Source organism: Humulus lupulus, chromosome 6 (assembly GCF_963169125.1).
Source record: "Humulus lupulus chromosome 6, drHumLupu1.1, whole genome shotgun sequence".
Taxonomy (NCBI): domain Eukaryota; kingdom Viridiplantae; phylum Streptophyta; class Magnoliopsida; order Rosales; family Cannabaceae; genus Humulus; species Humulus lupulus.
This window is the reverse complement of record NC_084798.1, coordinates 14260109-14282464: the sequence shown is the minus strand read 5'-3', so window position 1 is coordinate 14282464 and position 22356 is coordinate 14260109. Positions and strand designations below refer to the sequence as shown.

The 22356-nt window shown below is 26.5% G+C and overlaps 2 protein-coding genes across 3 annotated transcripts; one reads left to right on the top strand and one right to left on the bottom strand.

Moving 5' to 3' along the window:
- Positions 1–1305: 1305 nt before the first annotated feature.
- LOC133784725 (uncharacterized) lies at positions 1306–1905 on the bottom strand. Its single transcript, XM_062224005.1, has one exon. The coding sequence runs from the start codon at positions 1903–1905 to the stop codon at positions 1306–1308; it is 600 nt and encodes a 199-aa protein (XP_062079989.1).
- A 14704-nt stretch (positions 1906–16609) lies between these two features.
- LOC133783821 (uncharacterized) lies at positions 16610–20662 on the top strand. 2 transcript variants are annotated; one of them, XM_062223438.1, is made up of 3 exons: positions 16610–16746; positions 16931–18053; positions 19531–20662. In XM_062223438.1, the coding sequence occupies exons 2-3, from the start codon at positions 16938–16940 to the stop codon at positions 20422–20424; spliced, it is 2010 nt and encodes a 669-aa protein (XP_062079422.1). In that variant the 5' UTR covers positions 16610–16746; positions 16931–16937; the 3' UTR covers positions 20425–20662. The 2 variants fall into 2 exon arrangements, with proteins under 2 accessions (XP_062079422.1, XP_062079423.1); XM_062223439.1 differs by lacking the exon at positions 16610–16746 and having other exon boundaries at positions 16776–18053.
- Positions 20663–22356: the final 1694 nt, after the last annotated feature.

The following is a 22356-nucleotide window of genomic DNA, read 5'->3' as shown; positions in this document are numbered from 1 at the left end:
TAACCCTAATAGAAACATCCAAATTAAAAAAAATAGATATGAAAACGTGAATGTGTAACCAGTTATGAGAACATTCAAATATGAAGAGAGAGAAAATTTGATGAAAATGTGAATGAGTAACCAGTTACCCTAGTGGGAACATCCAAATTTGGAAGAAAAAAATTAGCTTAAAAACTTGAATAGGTAACCAGTAACCATGATAGGAATATCCAAATTTGAAAAGAAAAAAAATAGATATAAAAACATGAATGGGTAACCAGTTACCCTGATGTAAACATTCAATTTTGAAAGAAAAAAAATATCTGATATGAAAACGTGAATGAGTACTTGGTTACCCTAATGGGAACATCCAAATTTGAAAAAAAAAAATCATATATGAAAACATGATTGTTATTAGTTACTTAACCCAAACAAGGAAAAAAATAGTCATGATCTTTACAAAAAATGTAAATAAAAAAAAAAGAGTAATGGTGACGACAACTATACCCAATATGATTACTAAACTTCACTTGGTAGCCAAATTCGTATAAGTTGTGAATGCTGGAGTTGAGACACAATAAAAAATACACAGAAAAAGAAATAATAGTGTTTGAAATCATTTTGTTCTTCTAGTTTTTATTTGCAATTAAGTAATAATGGATGGACAAAAAGACGAAAAACAATTGTTAATATTTTATAGGTAAATAATTATTCCAGTTACATATTGTAACAGATCAAATTATTAAATACAAATTAGCCCAAATTTTTTAACAGATAACTAACGCATGCGCCAAAAATTGATTATTTTAGTTGATTAAAATTTGTTCTTATTTTTAATAATGATTGTTATTTATTGAATTTTTTGACGCCGTTTTTCGTCAACTTAAAATATAGAGCAATTAAACAATATGAGCTATGGTGCAGGTGAATAGTATAGTGGAACAACAAAAGTTTTACGTGGTTCAACAGTTAAATCTGCCTAGTCCACGAGTCTATTTTATTAGAACTTGGAGTTTTCTGGAAATCCTTCAGAGATGAATTCTCCAGAGTTTTCTCTCAAGATATCCGAAGATCGGTCCTTTACAAGTGCTCATGACCTCTCTATTTATAGAGAGTTTTCAGAGTTCATTCCCACATATTTAGGGAAGATACTTCTGCATATTAATTGAAATAATGATATTAAATGCTGTAACTCCTATATACAAGGAAACGTCTCCTGAAAACCAGAAAATGGATAACAGACTTTTTTTTTTTTTTTTTTTTTTTTGAGAAATGAGTAGAATTTTTATTGCCCAACAACCTCTTTACAACTCTATACAACAGCCATCAAAATGCTCCATAACTAGAGCTCAAAGCCTCATACCAATCTCTATCTACTTTACTTGTTCTCTCTCTTTTAAAATGAGAAAACCTATTACAAACATCATATTTAATCTTTTTGACTATATTATTTACAGTATAGACTTTTTGCTCCCACAAACTTACATTCCTTGCTTCCCAAATGCAATACACAGCAGCATTCAGAACAGCCACAAGAAAATCTCTCCTGAATTTTGACAATTTCCTTCTCTTAATGCTCTTCAAACAAGCTTCTAAAGTTCTTTGAGTCACCTTCATCTCCACCCAAGAAAGGATCCTTGAAACAATTTCTTTACTATAGAAGCAATCAAAGAAAATATGCTGATGAGATTCAGCAGCCTGCTCACAAAGGAGGCAATTACTTTCAGTAGTAATGCCAAACCGAATCAGCCTATCCCTTGTTAACAACTTATCTTGACAAGCTAACCAAGTGATAAATTTGTGTTTAGGAAAGCTATACCTGTTCCAAGTGAAGGCATGCCAAACTTTTTGTGATTGATTCGGCCAAAGCTTCCCACACAAACCAGAAATAGTAACTTTCATGTTCCTAAACTCCTCCATCTCCATTTTTTCCTTAATAGCATTCTTGACTTCAACAATCTTCCTCCAATACCAACTACAATTTTGTGATAACAGACTTGTTAATATCCCTTTAATGTTGAGATGTTACAACAATAAGTATCTTTAAACGTACAGAACGCGTTACATCAGATGACTCATCAAATCTCCGAGATCAGCAACCAGCATCGCATCAGTCAAGGTTTACAGACAGGTTACGAACTGGCCGTCTTATTCCAAGACCTGCTCGGAGCAGATAGATACCATCGAGGCTGTCACATTTCGAGCTTGTGCTCTTTAAGCTCAGACTACTCGGTCTGAAAGCATTCGTTGACGGATGAATCTCGATGCTATGCTCTTTCGAGCTTAGAAAGAATCTCGAGGTTACATCTTCGAGATTGCTATCTTGCTACGGGGGTTTTACAGCTAGACCATGAACATGCATTTTTATATATCTCTAGCTCACACTCGACAAGTCCAACCTTCGAGGTCATAATTTCTTATCTCGAAATCTGGGTGTAACAGAATTATTGTTAATTCTGGATGTTAATATATAACTTTTATTTGGTTGAACGTTGTGTAAATTATAAATGTATTGAAAAGAAACCTTAGAGATGTGAAGCTAAAGACATTGTGAGAAGATCTTTGGAATTCTCCTAAAGACATGGGCACATTATCTCTTTTGACATTAAGAGATTTAATACTTAAATTACCTGCACATTTATAAGGTGTGTTAATGCCGGCCGACAGAAGTTCCAAAATTTTGGATGTAAGAATTAATTTTATATATAGAGAGAGAGAGAGATATGATTTTCTTAGGTCATGTTGGAGAGAAGAAACGGGATATTTCAATAACAATACGGCAAGGGTCTCACAGTTTTAATTCATTCATTATTAGTGGGAGATTAATTTATTATTTTGTTTTTGTGTGAAGTAGTAGTGATAAGAAAGTTATGATGAAAATAGAGGCTTATATATATCTATTTTATATAATAAGTGTATAGATAATAAATTTTTTTTGTTTTAACGGTTTTTTATTTTTTTAATGTTAACTTTAACAGAATATTCTTATATTTAACAGAATATTTTTATATCTAATGATAGTTTGTAAATACTTAAATTAAAATAAAATAAAATAAATAATTAAAAAATTAAAATAAGATATTTTACAATTATAATTTTTTAAAAATAATATATAATTAAACAAATTAAAATAGAATATTTTTGAGATATTTTACAATAATAATTATTTAAAAATAATAAAATTATTTTATAACTTAAATAAAATTTAATTAAACTTAAACTCAATTATTAGAATAATATCATATTAAATATATATAATATAATCTATTGTCAATTAATAACAAATTGATTTTTTTTTAAAAAAAACTAGCAAGAAACTTAAATTTAAAATACAGGTATAATATTTAATATTACATTAAACATATAATATATAATTGTCACTCCCAAATTCAAAAAATAGAACAAATATAAACTTAAACAAAAATAAATAAACTATTTAATTAAAATATGATATTTATTTGAAATTTATATGATATTAATATAAATTCAATAAAAAAATTAATAAATTTTATAAATAAAACTAAGCAAACATGTGTATGCACGTTTGTATCTAGTATATATATATATATATATATATATTATCAAAAGAGGCACATATTTATGCATGTAGAAAGTAATATAACAATGAAATTTGAAATATATCAATGATCGATGATGATGCAGATCATTTGAAATTTCCACGAAAATAATAAACATTATCAAGGTATAGCACAAAATGCAGGGGCGGTGTACATAATTAGCAGTCACCTTAGATTACATTATTTAATCATGGAGAATCGATTAGATCACTAACTAGGTTTTAAATCAATTAATTTATTAATCAAGCTATGTAGGTTTTCAAAGCACATTCAAGTTTTAACACATACAACAAAAGGGTGACTACTTTTTCATCAAAGTTCAGAATTTGTCATATAAATATATAAACATAATAGAATACTTATAATATATTTCTGAACTTGCATTGCATGTAGGAAGTAATTCAGAACTAATTAGATTTAAGACCATACAAATCATTTAACATAAACCTATCTGTGTGGCTGCAGCTAGAGAGACACCCTAACAAACAATTTTCTTTTGCTGCTGCAGCTAAATTTTTACAATTTTTCTTGCATAAGACCATATAATATATTTTTTCAGTTTTTTTCTTTCTTTTTTCCCTTACTTATTTGTTCTTCTATTTTTTTTTTTTTTTACATTTTTTCTACCAATTTTTTCCTTCATTCTTTGTGTTTCTTTCTATTTTTTCATTATTATTATTCTTCTTCTTCATTTATCTATTTTTTCCTTGCATTTGTATTGTCTTAATTTTTTTCATATTTTTTTAGTTCTCTTTCTTTTTTGTTTATATTTTTTTCTTCATTTTTGTATTTATTATTTCCTCCTTTTATTTTTTGTTTTTTTATTTTTTCACACATATGAGCTTTTTTTTTCTTTTTTTTTTCTTTTTTTTCTACTAATTTTTTCCTTCGTCTTTTTTTTTTCTTTCCATTTTCCCATTATTTATCTTCGTCTTTTCATTTTTATTCATTCATTTTTTTCCTTCATCATTTCTTTTGTTTAATTTTTTTTCATATTTTTTTAGTTTTTTTTCCTTTGCTTTTTTTCTTCTTTTTTGTACTTATTATTTTCTCCTTCCATTTACTTTTTTTCACACATATATTTTAACATTACATAATTATTTTATTGTTTTATTATTTATTGTTATTATTGTAATTGTTTTTTTTTTATAGTTTTTTCCATTATATGTAAAAAAAATTCAAATAAATGTTTTCAGCATTTTCTTTTTACTTTAACTCTTATTTGGAACATCCAAATTTGGAAAGAAAAACAATAAAAATATGAAAATGTGAATAGGTAACTAGTTACCCTGATGGAAACATTCAAATCTAGAAGAAAAAAAATTATATGAAAAAGTGAATGGGTAACCAGTTATCCTAGTGGGAACATCCAAATGTAGAATATATATATATATATATGAAAACTTGAAAGGGTAACTAGTAACCCTGATAGGAACATCCAAATTAAAAAAGAAAAAAAATAGATATGAATTCGTGAATGTGTAACCAGTTATGAGAGCATTCAAATATGAATAGAGAAAAAATTTGATGAAAATGTGAATGGATAACCAGTTACCCTAGTGGGAACATCAAAATTTGGAAGAAAAAAAAATAGCTATGAAAACTTGAATAGGTAACCAATAACCATGATAGGAATATCCAAATTTGAAAAGAAAAAAAATAGATATAAAAAACATGAATGGGTAACCAGTTATACCCTAATGTAAACATTCAAATTTGAAATAAAAAAAATAACTGATATGAAAATGTGAATGGGTATTTGGTTACCCTGATGGGAATATCCAAATTTGAAAAAAAAAATCATATATGAAAATGTGATTGTTATTAGTTACTTAACGCAAACAAGGAAAAAAATAGTCATGATATATTAAAAAAAAATGTAAAAAAAAAATAGAACAAAAAAATTAATTTGATTTTTTTTATGTATAATAAAAAAAACAAGTACAATAATAAAAAATGATAATAAATAATAAAATATTTTGAGTTGAAGGGAAGGTGACTTAATAAGAGCACTCACAATGGATGCTCTACTCTATCCTTTAAAATCCCTCTTCAAAACACACATTTTTCTATTTTACCTCTAAGTTTTACATTACACCATACATCAGATTCTCTATTTTTTTCTCTATATCATTTAAATATTATTAATTTTATGATTTTATTAATTTTAAATATTTTCAATCACTTTCAGTAATATCTCTATTTCTTACAATAATATTTATATATCTTTTAATACTTGCAATATTTATCTATGCATAATGTCAAATATAATAATATTTTATTTTTAATTAATCCAAATTTATAAAATAAGCTAAAATATATTTTCCTTACAACATTTAAATATTTTATTTTTTATTGATTTCAAATATTTATCTAACTATTAATAATATTATTATATATCTTAATATTTACATTAATATTTATTTCAAATATTTATATAACTAAAGATATTGAAAGATTTGTTATGCAAAAATCTATGGTAGAGAGAAAATATATATATTAGAGTATATATATAAAAAAAAGAAAAAAAAATTATAATTTAAATAAATTAATCATAACTAATTTTTTGTTGTGTTGCTAGTTTCAATTAATATAAAATAACTAAAGAAAGACATTCAAATAAAAAAAAATGGAAGTAGAGCTTGAAGGAGACAAGGAGAGAGAGAAAGTATGAGAAATTAATAAAAAAAATAATTTAGAGTATGAACAGTATGTTATAAATATAGTGTAGTACTGTAGCAAAGTTAAAACATTTATGTATAATACAGTAGCTGATGGAGCTCTTTTTTTGACCGGTTCTCTAAAATTTTAAAAAATTATGTGCTATACAGCAGTCATTGGGACTGCTCTAAGAAGTTTTCTCTAAAAAAATTGACAAAGAGGGAGGAGAAATAAGATGTCAACGAGAAGAGAAGTGGAAGAGATCAAAACTAAAAATAGTAAAGTGAAAATGTATTTGTGATTTGAAATTGTAAAATTAAATTATGAAAAATAAACATTAAACAATATAAAAACAATAAAATTGATTAAATTCCGTTTTTAAAATTCTAAGTCAATATTATATAATGAAACTAATATAAAAATAATCAAATAAAAAAACACTTAAATAACTAAAATAATCTCATAATTTAAATAAACTTAATTAAGAGTAAAACTATGGCATAAACTAATTTTTATACAAAAATATGGGAATCTAAATCCATAAAATTGATTTTTTGTTTTTTTAAAAAGCCATAAAATAAGTTCTTTTGAAGAAAAAGATCATATTTTTGTAAACTTGTTAAAAAAACTCATAAAAGATGTAAATTTGGGTACAAATTGTAATATATTAAGCTTTTATTTTTTTCATTATTTTATAACTTATTAGTAATTAAAGAAGATATTCATATAATTTTTTTAATCAAATTAATAACTATATTTTGAGCATTTTGTTATAATTCTATATAATACAAAAATTTGCAGTAAAAATTAGTAAGATAAAACATTAAGTGGTTGTTTTTAGTAGCAAAAATCAGTAGATATATAGTTATAAATAATAACTATTATAATCATTTGGATACAAATTTTGGTATAGTTAACTTATATAAATATATATACTTATTCGTAATCAAAGAAATTATTCACATAATTTTTTTATACCAAATTATTAATAACTATAATATGTGCTACAAAAAATGATTAATAACTATAATATGAGTAATGGTGACAATTATACCCAATATGATTACTAAACTTCACTTGGTAGCCGAATTCTTATTAGTTGTGAATGCTGGAGTTGAGACACAATAAACAACACACAGAAAAGAAATATATAATAGTGTTTGAAATAATTTTGCTCTTCTAGTTTTTATTTGTAATTAAGTAATAATGGACGGACAAAAAGACGAAAAAATAAATTTGGAAAAAAAATTGTTAGTATTTTATAAGTAAAAAATTGTTCTAGTTACACATTGTATTCGATCAAATTTTTTAAACCAGTCAGATAACTGACGCATGCGTCAAGAATTGATTATTTTAGTTGATTAAAATTTGTTCTTATTTTTAATAATAATTGTTATTTATTGAATTATTGTTAATCTTGGATGTTAATATATAATTTTTATTTGGTTGAACGTTGTGTAGATTATAAATATATTGAAAGGAGACCTTAGAAATGTGAAGCTAAAGACATTGGGAGAAGATCTTTGGAATTCTCCTAAAGACATTGGCACATTATCTCTTTTGACATTAAGAGATTTAATACTTAAATTACGTGCAAATGAGCTAGACTGGCTTAAATATTATTTTTACTGGGATGAAGATGAGGAAGTGATCAGTGAAAACACTACTCAACTTAAACTTGAAGATGATGATCAAATTGACGAGGTTATAAAATTTTCTACTTTTGCAAAAAATGAGTTTGTGTCGTTTATTTTTCAAGAGTTTCATTCTTCCTATATGGATAAGAAGTTGAAAATAAAATCCAATGATATGGCATTGAAAGTTGTCGACATTGAAGGTTATTCCATACCTTTACATTTGGCATCTGCTATGAATAATTTGCTTCACAAATATGGAGATATTAGTAGAAGCGAGTCAGGTTGTTCTCAAGAATTGAAGAGTATCAGGTTTTTCTTTATATGTAAAGTGATGAAAGAGATGCATACCACTTTGGTGATAGACATCACTAAACATCTTCTTCAACAATGGTATCACTACATATACTTTGCAGAATTTTGGAGTCTGTTTAAGGTAGATTTTCTAATGGCATCTCTGAAGAAGATCACAGAAGAATTCTACTATCAACAGTTAAGGAAACATCTTGATGAAGAACCACATCCCAACAATTCTAGATTGTTGGGATAGCTGAGCTACAGAAGAAGAAAACTGACTGGAGAAGATTCCAAGAGTCTTCTTCAAAAGAGAGGAATCCATGAAGGAGTGCTTGGATGAGGCATTGAAAGCCAAGTGGAAGCTAGCAAGCCAAATTGGTCTCCAATAATAAACCTACTACTGTTTTGTGTTTGATGATAATATTATGATGACGTTACTTTGTAATGAATCTTTTCTACTTCAAGCTTTCTCAACTCTTATTAATAATCAAAGTGTGCAATTAATGTTCATTATTACTTTTATAAATAATTAATCAGTACCACCATATATATATATATATATAATCCATCAATGTCGTCTCTTTTCAAGAAAAACCAGTTGTACAAAAACAAAATTATAGGGTGAATGAGCAGAGAACCCAGCCACATTTTTGTGTTTTAATTTGTTGCTAAAACATATAATCTCTTTAAGATATTAACTTTTAGATACATATATAGAAAACAAATTAGAATAAAATGATACTAATTTTTGTAATATTTAGGAGCTTTTGTATAGAAAACAAATTATATTTTCTTATTTCGATTTTTAATTAAAAAAAAAAATAATTTTTAAGCAATATACCAAAAATCAACATAACTTACCACGCTTCAAATTGAAATCAATACAATACAAAAAAAAAAAAGCATCCTTTGATTTTTAAAAGGAAAAATAAAATAAAAAAAAACCTTAGTTCTGTTTATTATTTTAACACTTTACAAAATTTTAGTTTAGACCGACAATCAAATTATATCATTTGCAATATATTAAGAGTTTATAAGTTTTTTTAAATAAAATTCGTCTAACATTAACTTAAATCCACCTTAAGTCCTTTTTAACCTTTACTATTATCTTATTCTTTTGTTTATTAATATTATGTAACCTTTGATCGCCTAATTCATTATTTTTAAATATCTGCAGGTATGGTTTTTCTTCCTTATTTTATGATGTATAACGATTATTTTTGTTAACCTAACATAATATTTATAATATTATAAATATTTCACGAAATATATTTTTTAAATCAATAAAAATAAATATTTAATAATTACATTAATATAAATTCAAATATTATAAAATATCATTATTATAATAATATTTAGTACAATAATAGATATTTAATAATTTTAAAGTTTACTTTCGTTTTTCTTGATTTTTCGTTTTTTTTTTCTAATGTTGTTGTTTTTCTAGACTTTTGTCGTTTTTAAGATTGTTCTGTTTTTAACGTCAACTGTATTCTACCAGATCCAATTCTCCCGACAAAAAAATAATCAATAAGAGATAAGTGGAACTGAAGAGCATCCAAGTCTATCCATTCCATCCATTGCCAAAGCTTTGGTTTTGGAAGCAGAAGTGCCCAAATCGTTTATTAATGGAACTGAAGAGCACAGACATGCAAGAGACAAGCGTCGATTGATTGCTGGTTGAGATCCCTGTGGTCAGAAAGGAACCCATATTGGACTCAAATTGAAGTCTATGGTTTCAAATGTTGAATATTAAAGCTAAAGTACCAAGAGAAAGTTAAGCCCTTGAGTTCAAATTTTGTGTACTCTTTAACTGTACAAGAATATTGTAAGCCAATCAAATCTGAAGCACCACCTGAAATTCCTCAAAAGATTAAATCATGACCATGAGAAAGAAAATCTACACCATTTTACACAGAAGACAGAACATCAAAAGTAAATTTTATCATGAAGTTTAAACAGCATGAAAATTGACCAAAATAACATAATAACACGTCCCTATGCTAGCTACTAAGACCATGTTCTTAAGAAAACATAAGTGGTTTGCAAGTAAAAGATAATAAGCAATATAATTAGAGATAATTAGCTAGATACCAAAATGCATGAAGCCCTTACCTTCAGAGGCTTTGATGATGAGTGACCAGAATCCTCAGTGCCACTGCTCTCATTTTCCAAACTCAACCTCACACGGAGCCCTACTGGCTTCGAGTTTACTACCAAATTTAGCAATGAAATTAAGGTTTAAGTTATTTCTCATACTAAAACATCTTCCAGAAATGAAATCAAGTATTGTTTACAATCCATGGAATGTGAGTGGAACATTTAGTGACATAACTAAACCAATCTGGGCTTCTAATGAATTAAACTCGTCTTATTATATGACAGTTTTAAATCTTTACTTTCTAGACATATTTAAATTAAGGTAATTAACGAATACAAACTAAGCACTGAGTAGTGTACACTTTTGGGTTGAGTCTCATTTAAACGAAACAAATAAAACCCAATTTCATATCAGTTATAAACTTTCTCATAAATAACACCAAACGTGACAAAGTAGATGATTGCCCAGAAATTCTTTCTTGTTCCAACAGGGGATAGTAAGAAAAACCAGAATTCACCCAGAAATGGTAACAACCAAGACTTCAAGTAAGCAGTTTCCTTATTATACAAGAATTATGTGCAAGAAAATGGCTGATAATTAAAAATTCTCAACTAGTTCATCTTAAGGGTACTAGTAGTGTCATATATATACGTATATATATATATATTATATATACAGAGAGAGAGATACTTACAGTGGGAAAGGGAGGGTTTTGAGAGGCGTAGTGGGATAGCTGTGAGGTGAGAAGGAGAAGGAGAAGCCATGGTGTCTTTCTGCCTTTGTGAGACAGAAGAAGAACCGAAACTATATCTACTATCTTTTCAGTCTAACTGAACTCTGAAGAAGATAATTTAGGAGCTCAATTGTACCAGCTGCCGTGCTGGCACCTGTCCTCTTTCCTATTGGTCACCCAGATTTGTTGTAATGTAGTTTATATTATTATTATTATTATTATGTTTACTACTATAACATTAATTTTAGATGCATATATAAAATAAAAAATCAGAATTTTTTAAGGAAAAAAATGAAGAGATTATTTTTTATATATATATATATAAAAATTGTTTTCAATTTTTTTTATCAACACGATATTGAAATATATATATATGTTATACCCAGATTTCGAGCCATAGTAAATATGACCTCGAAAGCTGAGTTCGCAGCAAATGGTCTCGTGAGGATTAGAGTGATCTAGGATTGTAAGTCGAGCCTGTAAAGTATGATATATGATCTCGAATGCGGTGATCTCGAAATGATTTCGATCTCGAAAGGTAGCTCCGAGAACACCTTCATCTTCAGGAACTTCGGAGCATGGGTCTTGAGCCCGATATCCCATCTCGAAAGCAACGTTAGCTCGGGAGATGTCAGTGGCTCGCACAATGACATGAAACCTGAAATGCTGGAGCCTTGAAGATACGTTATAACCACCTTGAATATCTACAAGTATTATAACTATGAGATGTAACCCTCATTAATTGATGTAAATCCCCAAGAATTGTGGGATATTATTTATTCAGTTATACGCCCCCTGATCTTTGGGGGACGTTTCCTTTTATATCTGATTATTGGCATTTAAAACCATTTATTTTTATTCACAAAAGAGTAACTACCCAAAATATGTGGGATAGTATTCTGCATCCTTCTCTATAAATAGAGAAGCCATGCACCATTGTAAAGGACCGAAATTCTGATCCTTGAGAGAAAACTCTGTAGAATTCATGCTAAAGAATTGTTCAGAGATAATCTTGAGGTTAATAACAGAGACTCGTGGACTAGGCAGATTTAACTGCTGAACCACGTTAAAAACCGTGTGTTTGATTCGTTTGTTTCTTTTGGCCATTGTCTTTAATTGTTTACGTGCTCTCTTCTTTTATCTGTTGACGAAAAACGGCGTCAACAATATATATATTAGATATAAGTTGCTTAGTTTTATTTATAGAAATTATTAATTATATTTATTAAATTTATATCATTATTATATAAATTTCAAATAAATAAATAATATTATATATAAAAGAATGATATAAACATATTAAATAAAAAATTAAATCAAAATATTGTTTATTATTTTTTTGAATATATATGTAATATGTTAATCTTTTAAACATAAATGATAATTTTTTTAATAAAAATTAAGATTATGTATTATATATTATTATAATTATATTTTATAATATTTAAATTTATAATAATATAAATATTAAACGTTTAATTTTGTATTAAATATTATTATAATAATAAAATTTTATAATATTTGAATTCATATTAGTATAATTAGTAAAAAAAAATTATATGTACACTTATATTAAATATTATGATAATAATGATATTTTATAATATTTGAATTTATATTAATATAATTCATGAATATCTATTTTTAGTTAATTTTAAAAGTATATTCCGTTTAATATTTAGAATATTTCATTAAAATTTATAAAATAAACCGTTAAAATTAATAATTTTTGTTATCCACACATCTTTTTTATATAGAAGAGATATAGTGTAGGATTTTTAACATAAATGGCATTTATGTTTTACATTATTTGGCAATTAGAGAAAGAAAAAATAGCAATTAGAAATAACAAATGTTATAAATTTTTAATGGAAAACTTTTTGTATTTTTTTATATACTAAATAAATAAATAAAATAGACTTCATAATTATAGTGGCCAAAATCGTATCAGGCCCAAAATACAAACAAAACCCAATAATAAGGCATCTTCTGGCCCGATATGTAGTGACTTAGTATGTTATAATAACCACATTAGAATAGGGAAAGTTTTTAAAAATATGACTTTTTAAAAACTAATATATAAAAATATTGCTTTATCATAAGTATAAATTTTGTTTGAATTAATTTAAAAAAATCATACTTTATATGGCTTATTTTGTGAATTAAGTTTCAAAAAACCTCATATTTCTCATATGTATTAACTAATTCTCCAACAACAAAAAATATTAAACATGAACAATTAATAAACTATTTATATAAAACACATTCAAGATTAAAATGATTCATTTAAAAAAATATATATATATTTTGTTATTATTATTTATATATACGAATAAGTAGTGTTTTTTTAAAAAAAATTATTCTAGGCAGCTTTTTGTATATTCTTTATTTTTTGTTATATAGTTTTGTATGTATATTATTTATTTTTGTTATATAGTTTTTTTTTTAAAATTATTCTAGGTAGTTTTGTATATATATAATTGTATAATTATGTATGTGAATAGTGGTGGATAAACAATTCATATGTGAGAATATATGACTATATAAAATTCTGTATTAAAATTTAAATAAAATTCAAGTGTTATAATGTATATATACCTAACTTTCCTGCATATATATTTATTTTTATATAATACAGTTCGTCTTTTTTTTATTCCTATTTATAAATGTATAGTTATTAACTAATTTTCATATGCTTCTAGTAAAGAGAGACACTAATGTAAAAGTATTTAAAAAATAATTGAATGACTAGCTCTATTATATATAAATGTATATATATATATATTCTCAATTTGTTTTTTTACTTATACATATTCTCAATGATTGATTTTATTTTACCCAATCTCAATAATAGTCAATTTATAATTCTATTAAAATGGTTGAAACTAATAATTGATTTTTGGGTGGAATTTGAATTTGAATTTTTTTTTCTTTCTAAATCTTGAAATCATGCCATAATAATTGGTTACAATAAAAACGTTGTAACTAGTTACAACTATTTCTTATTTTAGAGTTGTAATTGGCTCTATGTTTGTGATTTTTTTTTCAATTTGGCTCTAGACATGTAACCAATTATAATTCTAAAATTGAGAAATGTTGTGACTAGTTCCAAGTTTGCGAAGTTCTTTTCTTTTGGTTCCATACTTGTAACTAGTTACTATTCTTAAATTGAGAAATATTGTAATTGGCTGCCAATGTGAAACTGGGGAAACTGGTTACAGAGGTAGAATTTTACATAAATTTTTTATCTCACTTGATTCAAATTTTAAAATTTTAAAGAGGGTAGCTAGTTACAAATATGACACTAATTAGTTACAGTTTTGTAGGGTGATAACCAGTTAAAAATTAACATGTCACACTAGTTATATTTTTTATATTATTAATTTAAGTGTATTTTAAAATTAATTAAAATAATTTAAAATATATATATTAGCTAGACCAATAAGAATTTGACACATGTCGGTCTAGTCAACAACTATCAGAAGTTAACATATTGGGTCTAATAGAATTGCTTTTTTAGGACATTGGATACTAATATCTAGCAACAACCAATTTTAAATATTGAGTATTTATGTTACTAATTTCTCTTTTTACAAACACAAAAATTGAATATTGTGATTTTACTAATAATTTTAATTATTCTTGTTCTTGATCATGGATATTCTCATCCACAGTCTCAAATGTTTGTTTAGAATAACTTGGTTCAACCCCATTAGATTTGCAAGGAAATACATGTTCTGGTAGACATGAATATGGATATTTTTCACAACCCTATATTTCATGTCTAGCAAGTAGGTAATGTAAAAAGTCTTTCATGTCTTACTTTTAGAGTCCTAAATGACTTGAATTATAACAATGTCGTTACCGCACAAGAAACTTTTAAGTTAAGTAGTTTACCCTTTAGACAAGCCCAAAAGCATCAAGTTCACATCCCTGGGAGACTTGAAGGCCTCATGCTCATCCTTCTGTCTCGGGTAATTCCTCCCCACTTTGCAAGTGCCAAATCTCACTTCTAAAGTAAAGACATTGGAGCCTTGGAGCTAGAAGCACTCTTATGAATCGATCAAAAGGATGTTTGTCATGCACAACATTTAGGAAAGCATGTCACATGCAATTCAACTCATATCTCATTGCCAAAGGGCACCAACTCTGGTTATCACATGAATAAAGTATGGTAGTCTCTTTTGCTGCCCTAGAATCGACCTCTCTTATAGACCTACAAGCTAGCTTCCACCATCCAACTTAATTATCAAACGAGGCTTCTCTCGGAAGCCTCACTTGATCCACTTAATTAACAAATGAGGCTTCTCTTGGAAGCCTCTTTTGATCCAACGGTCAGGGAGTACCTTTGTTTGCTTGTAAAAGAGAATACTCTCTCTCTCCTACGGGGGAAGGATTGATAGTCTTTGGGCTCATACTATTCCTGAAAGCAAAGTCTAGTGTTCAAGTATAGCAATGTGTGGTATTTAGAGTTTCAACCCTTGTTCTTTCATAGCACGGGAATGAAAATCGTTGATCCAATTAATCCAAAGTCTAGTGTTCAATTAATCATCTAAATAAATATGCTTTAATTTATTACATATTAAATTATAGAGTTCAAAAAATTTATAAATAAAATTATTTATTTTTGAACAATTTTTATACTAAAACTATTTCAGAAGATTTGTGAAAAATTCATGAAGAGATTATTTAGAAAGAAATATGAAGAGAAAAAAAAAACTGTATACAGAGCAAAATATCCCTATTCATTCATAAAAATAATAAAAAAAAACTAATTGTTTCTATTTTTCTTTATTCGTTGATAAAAGGTCACTAACAAGAGATGACTAGATCTGGAAGTGTAATAATGGATTGATATTGATAAGTAAAGGATTTCTAAACTAAAGGATCTTTAATATTTCATGATTTTGAATGTTGTTTCCTTTTACTTTTCCTCTTTAATTTGTAATTATTGCAAGCGAATAATTTTATTTTTTCCACTTTTCCAAAGAATTAGTAATATGCAAGAAGGAATTTTCTATTAAATGTCTAAAAAATATACAAACATGTACTATTCTAACTTAACTTTGAAATATTCGATTATTAAAAATTAAAATTTTAGTGAAATAACTAATATTACTAGCATGATTACTTTTTGAATTTCTCACAAATTAAAAAATTGGTTCTTAATTTTATTTTATTTTTGTAAGCGCGATAATGTCCAAGAAAAACATAAATAGGTGTATATTTTAGTTTTGGGGAGACAAAATGCACAACTTCATTATAATATGGTTGATGTATTATTCACTTTAAAACTATATTGCAAGCAAAGAATATACTTTATATTTTATTTATTTTTGTGATATATTTCACTTTTCTTTTTCCTTTTCCAAAGAATCATCAACATATGTGCCAAATGTGAAAAGAAAAAGGAAAAGAAAGTATCCTAATTAAAGATTGAAATTGATTTTGAATTTGTTTGAAACTGTTATTAAAGGAGAGAGATATGAGTCATCTTTAAGTTATATTATTTATGCAAATAGACAATGAATTATCATAGAAGATAAGTTATGGGACAAGGAAATAATTTATATTTACTTTATTCTCTTTTTCTTTTCTATAAAAACATAATACAAATGAACTCAACATTCTCAATCAAAGAAATAATATATTCAATGCATAAACAGTTGAGTACTTTCTCTCTTTTCTATACAAATTAGAAGAGAACTCTTTCGTTTTTATTTTTCTAGTTTCCAAGTTCGGCGTTGAATTTTTGATACATCAGTAAGTCCATTTAATTTCTTATTCAGATTTGATATTTAAGTTTCCTAATTTGTAATATAACGAGTACATGTATTGCCTCTAATTTATATTTGTTTATATATTTATATTTATACTTATGTATTGTTGAGCTATTAATGTGTGTTTCACTTATTATTATTTTTGTGGCTTTATTGAATCTAAACAGATAAAAAATGGAGGATCAACACCTTTGTCGCCGAAATCATATTTTGCTCCTTAAGGATAGCGAGATCAATAATGAAAAAAAAAATTGTGAGTTATGTCATGGGTTTCTTACAGAAGCTCCTTATTATGTTTGTGATTCGTGCGAATATTATGTCCACAAGTCATGTGAAGAACTACCAAAGCAGATCAACAAATACCCTTTACATCCTCGCCACCCTCTTTCTCTTACAACACGAGATGCCAGATGCAATTGTTGTGGTCAAGCCTCAGAAAAGAGGCTCGTGTTCAGTTGTGTTGGCTGTGATTTTGACTTGGATGTTGAATGCTTTAAAATGTCAAACTCCATAACAGCATGCCCGGAAGGCCAACATTGCATTCAACATTCAAGCCATCCCCACTTGCTACTACTTGTTGAGACAACAAATGCAATTCATGAAGATGAAGATATTGATGTTAGATGTTTTGCATGTCAATCCAAGAGCTCACCATCAGAATCATTAGATGGTGGAGTTTATTATGGCTGCAATAGATGTAAGTACTTTCTTCATAAACAATGCATTGACCAATTACCACAAGAAATCCAAACCTCTCACCATCCTAATCACAATCGTCTCTTCCTTCTTATGAAAAGACAAAGGTATTGTAAATGTAACACTTGTGGAAGTACAGACGAATCTGCCTTATATTTCGAATGTTCTCAATGTGATTTTCGGTTGTGTTTAGAATGTGGAGTGAGACGAACACGAATCATTAAGCATAAAGATCATCCACATCTTCTTTGCTTTGTGGAGAAAATAAACAATGCAGTTGAACAATGCAACGTCTACGACACCTGTTTGAAGCAATCAATCATGTGCAATACTAAGGAATTCCATAAAACAAATTCCTTCAAATTTCTTTGTTTGGATTGTGATTTCAAACTTCATTTATTATGTGGTCCATTGCCTTCTATCATAAAACATGACAGTCATATGCACTCCTTAGATCTTGTTGATTCATTCATTGAGGATAACTCTGGTGAATATTGCTGCGATGTTTGTGAAGATGAAAGAAATCCACGAATACGTGTTTACTGTTGTCAAAAGTGCAAATATATCGCTCACGTACACTGTGTTATCTCTGAGGTATGTTCTAATTGATATTCATTTTTATATATTTAGTATAATATATCTTATTAATTCTTTAAGAAGCTTTGCTAGTTAAATTTATTAGCCCTAATAAATAATTGATATTATGATATATTCTGAATTAAAATGAAAAACTTTACATCAATATTATGGAAACTTAATATTAGATTTAGATATAGCATATCTCAATAAGCTTATTACAAAGAGAAAATGGTAGTTTGGGATGCTGAAATTTAAGAGAATGAAACATTAAACCCACCTAACAAAACTAAAGCATTACATAATTTAACAAGTAAATTTCAATATTTAATATATATAATCTCTATAGTTTTTCTTTTAAAATAACAGTATAAATTTAATTTGCTTTAATATATTCAATTTTTCTTTAAAGATCAAAAAATTTACTTACCACCAAAGAAAATAAGGGGAAAAAAATGGATAAATCAAAGTTAACTTAAATATTACACTAAAATTACTTAAAAATAAGCAAAAAAAAAATTAAATATAAAATAAATATATTTTCGTAATCATTTGATTTTATTTTTATTTATTATTTTAAAAAAAATTATGTTATTGTCAAATTGATTGGCATTGGCACACATAAACTTTGATGTTGTTACGTTATTTTAAAATTTAAAATACTTTGTAGCTCCATGAAATTCTTTTGTTAACCTTATAAAGCTTAAATTGATTGGGTCTTACTAAAAATAAGTATTTTACAATTTTTTTTTTTAAAATTCTATAGCATGTTGGAAATTTTCGGCCCAAAAGGAACAATTTTAAATTAATCTTTTATTTGAAACTATTTTCTTGTTGTAGTTAACATTTATAATAAAGTAATAATTGATGGGCAAAGAGAACCAAAAAAAAAAATCTAGAAAAAAAAAGATTGTTAGTATTTTTATAACTAAATGATCATTCATGTTACACTGATTAGAGAACTTATTTTTTACTCTTCATATTATTGACACGGATATCAATTAACAAAAACCAATATTTTTTTAATTGATTGAAATTTGCTTTTAACTTTGATATATTTTTAATTAATTTTTACAATTGTTGTTGAAATCCTTCTAATATAATGTTTGCCTCATCACTAAAGTAATATATATTCTTTTCCCTCTATTTGAGCTATATCCTAAAATGTATTTTGTTTTTAAAAAGAGAAAAGGGCACAATTTACAACAACAAAAAAATCATTAATCCATCAAATTTAGTATATTAAAAGAACAATTGAATAAATAAATAAAAATTAAATAATTATAACTTGTGAATAGTTACTATTTTAATTTGTCGAAATTAGTCCATCGTTTTTTTCGTTTATATCAAAACATAATGTCAAAATTCGTATAGGTGTTTAATTTTCTGTTTTCTCATGGATCTATATAAAAATTATTTTTTCTTAAAATACTAGCATTATTATATTATGAAGTTTTATATTGATGAGTTATATATATATATATATATAATATAGGTTATAAATGTATTAAAAGGAGACCTTAGAGATGTGAAACTGAAAGTGTTGGGAGAAGATCTTTGGGAATTTCCTAAAGAGATTGATCATGCTGTGTCTCCTTTGACCTTAAGGGATTTGATACATAAATTAACTGATCGTGAGCTAGGCTGGTTGAAGTATCGTTTTAACTGGGATGAGGAAAATGAGGGAGAAGAAGTGAGTAAAACGACTACTGAAGATGATAACATTGATGAGGTTCTAAAATTTTCTAATTTAACAGAAGCTGATTTCATGTCATTTATCTTGGAAGAGTTTGAGTCCACCTTTTGGAAAAGGAAGTTGAGAATAAAATATAGTGATCTAGCGTTGACACTTGTTGATATTAAAGGTTATTCCATACCTTTACATTTGGCATCTGCTATGAATAATTTGCTTCACAAATACGGAGATATTAGTACAAAGTATGAATGTTCCCAACAATTGAAGAGCATGGGGTTTTTCTTTGTATGTAAAGTGATGAAAGAGATGCATACCACTTTGGTGATAGACATCACTAAACATCTTCTTCAACAATGGCATCACTACTTATACTTTGTAAAATATTGGGCTGGCTTCCAGGTGGATTTTCTGAAGTCATCTCTAAGGAAGATCACAAGAGATTTCTACTATCAACAGTTGAGTAAAGTAGTTGACAAGGAATTCCCAATGAAAATAGAAAAGAAGAAGGCTGAGCTGCAGAAGAAGATGGCTGAAATGATTGCAGGGTACGATGTTGGACTGGTGAAGTGCAAGAATCTCCGTGAGTCTTCTACAACAGAGGAACACCTGAAGGAGGGCTTGGAAAGGGCAATGAATGTCAAGTGGAAGGTGGCAAGCCAAGTTGGACGATCATCATTATTACATCTACAATAATAATAATATTAATAATAATAAAAAAAATAATATGATTTTATTAGTTAAAGTGGATGAACAAATCCTTATATAAAGTGTAGCTACTCTCTTGTTATTATATTGAGGCTCTGTTTTCAGTTTTGGAAAGAAAAAGCCTTATATTTAGGCTCTGCTATTATATTGGCACACTTCCAAATTGCAAACAAAAGTTACACTGATTAAATCAAATATGCTAAAACTTCCACTGATTAAAATAGTTATTATAAAATGTTGAGCCCTGCAAAAGTTTCTTCGGTTTTTTTATTTTAATAACTGCTATAATTAAAAAGGGTGTATTAAATTAAACCAAATTTTCTTGGTTTACGAGATATTGTTGTTAAAATTAAAAGTTAAAACTAACACTATTACAATAATTAATTGATTATTTGAAAAAAATATTTTATTTAAATTAAATTTTTTATTTTATTGTTTATATTATTGATTATGTATTTATGTATACTTTGTTTTTAGATTTAAAATATCTAGAGAAAATAATTAAAATATACTTAACTCAAAATATTAGGTTTATAATTCTATATATTTTTGTATATTTATTTAATTAAAATATATAAAAACTTTTTAATATAATACAAACTATTATATGTCAAATTTAAAAAATCATATTTCATATGAATTATAATATAAGAAATATATAAAAAGTTGCAAATAAAATTTAAATAAATAGAAATGCATTGAAGTAATGCAAAATAAATGAGTTCTCAATAGTGGAACTACCTACAAGAAATGAATTTAAATTTTACATGTACAATTAGGCCGAAATAAAACCTATCAAGATTATAACTCATTTTATTTGTCATTTTCTCATTATCTAAAATAATGGGTCATCACTGTAAGTCCATTATCTAAACACAAATATGCAAAAATGACAATTATAATATTGCATGATATGTTAATTAATTGAATGGTTCTAGCATACAATATCTATATGACATGCTACTAATTTATACATGTACACATTTATTAGCAAAATAAATTAATAGCTAAAAAAATTAATTAATCGATTTCATGAAATCAATTAATTAATCACAATTAATTTTAATTCAATCAATCTTAAAAAAATTAATCAAATAAAAATTATTTTTTGTGCAATTTTCAAATTTTGATTTTATGTAAAGAGTTTATGAGTTTTATACAACAAAATAAAACACACATAAACATACAAAAATCATGAACAATATTATTTTAGCATCACACATATATAAAATTTAAAGATGCAAACATTTATGCTACCATCCAATTAACATATCTAACATGTAAAAAAAAATCACATACATGTATATAAACATATAAACTAGCAACATTTGATTCTGAAGCCAGTTGTAGGATCTCATTTATATAAATCTATATGCATGCTCTCTATTGCACAAAATAATATACAATAGAAAAACATAAATACGTGCATAGAAGAGATTTTCATATAGAGATTCATAAATACAACAATATAATCATTAGACTTACGAGATGCGTAGCAGAACAATGACTACACCATTTGGATTCCCTAACCTTTTGTCATTGTTGAATGCTAGGTATTGCAAGGAATCCAAACCGCTTTAAAACAAGACCACAATCTTCCAAGTCTTTCTCTAAAACAACCTAGAGAGAGTGGGCAGCTAGGTATAAAATATTAGTAGTGAATTTTTACCTTGTCAAATTGAGTTTACCTAATGTATTTTATAACACTAGCAGGCAATTAGCTAGGACATAAAATAGGTTTTAGTTACCCATTTTGTTTAATTATTTAATAATTATAATTAATTAAATACTTGTCAAAATTAACCAATTATAATTTTGACATTTATTTAGTTCATTTTATTAATATTAGTACCAATTTATCAATATCAACAAAATTGTCACAATTAGTTATAATACTCTCTTTTTTGAGACTTTGCAATA

What these genes read in the sequence shown, in the direction of transcription:
- LOC133784725 (XM_062224005.1), bottom strand. Translation starts at nt 1,905, where the DNA reads ATGGAGATGGAGGAGTTTAGGAACATGAAAGTTACTATTTCTGGTTTG.
- LOC133783821 (XM_062223438.1), top strand. Translation starts at nt 16,938, where the DNA reads ATGGAGGATCAACACCTTTGTCGCCGAAATCATATTTTGCTCCTTAAG. An exon ending in TACACTGTGTTATCTCTGAG is followed by an intron (nt 18,054 to 19,530) that starts GTATGTTCTAAT and finishes TATATAATATAG; the next exon opens with GTTATAAATGTATTAAAAGG.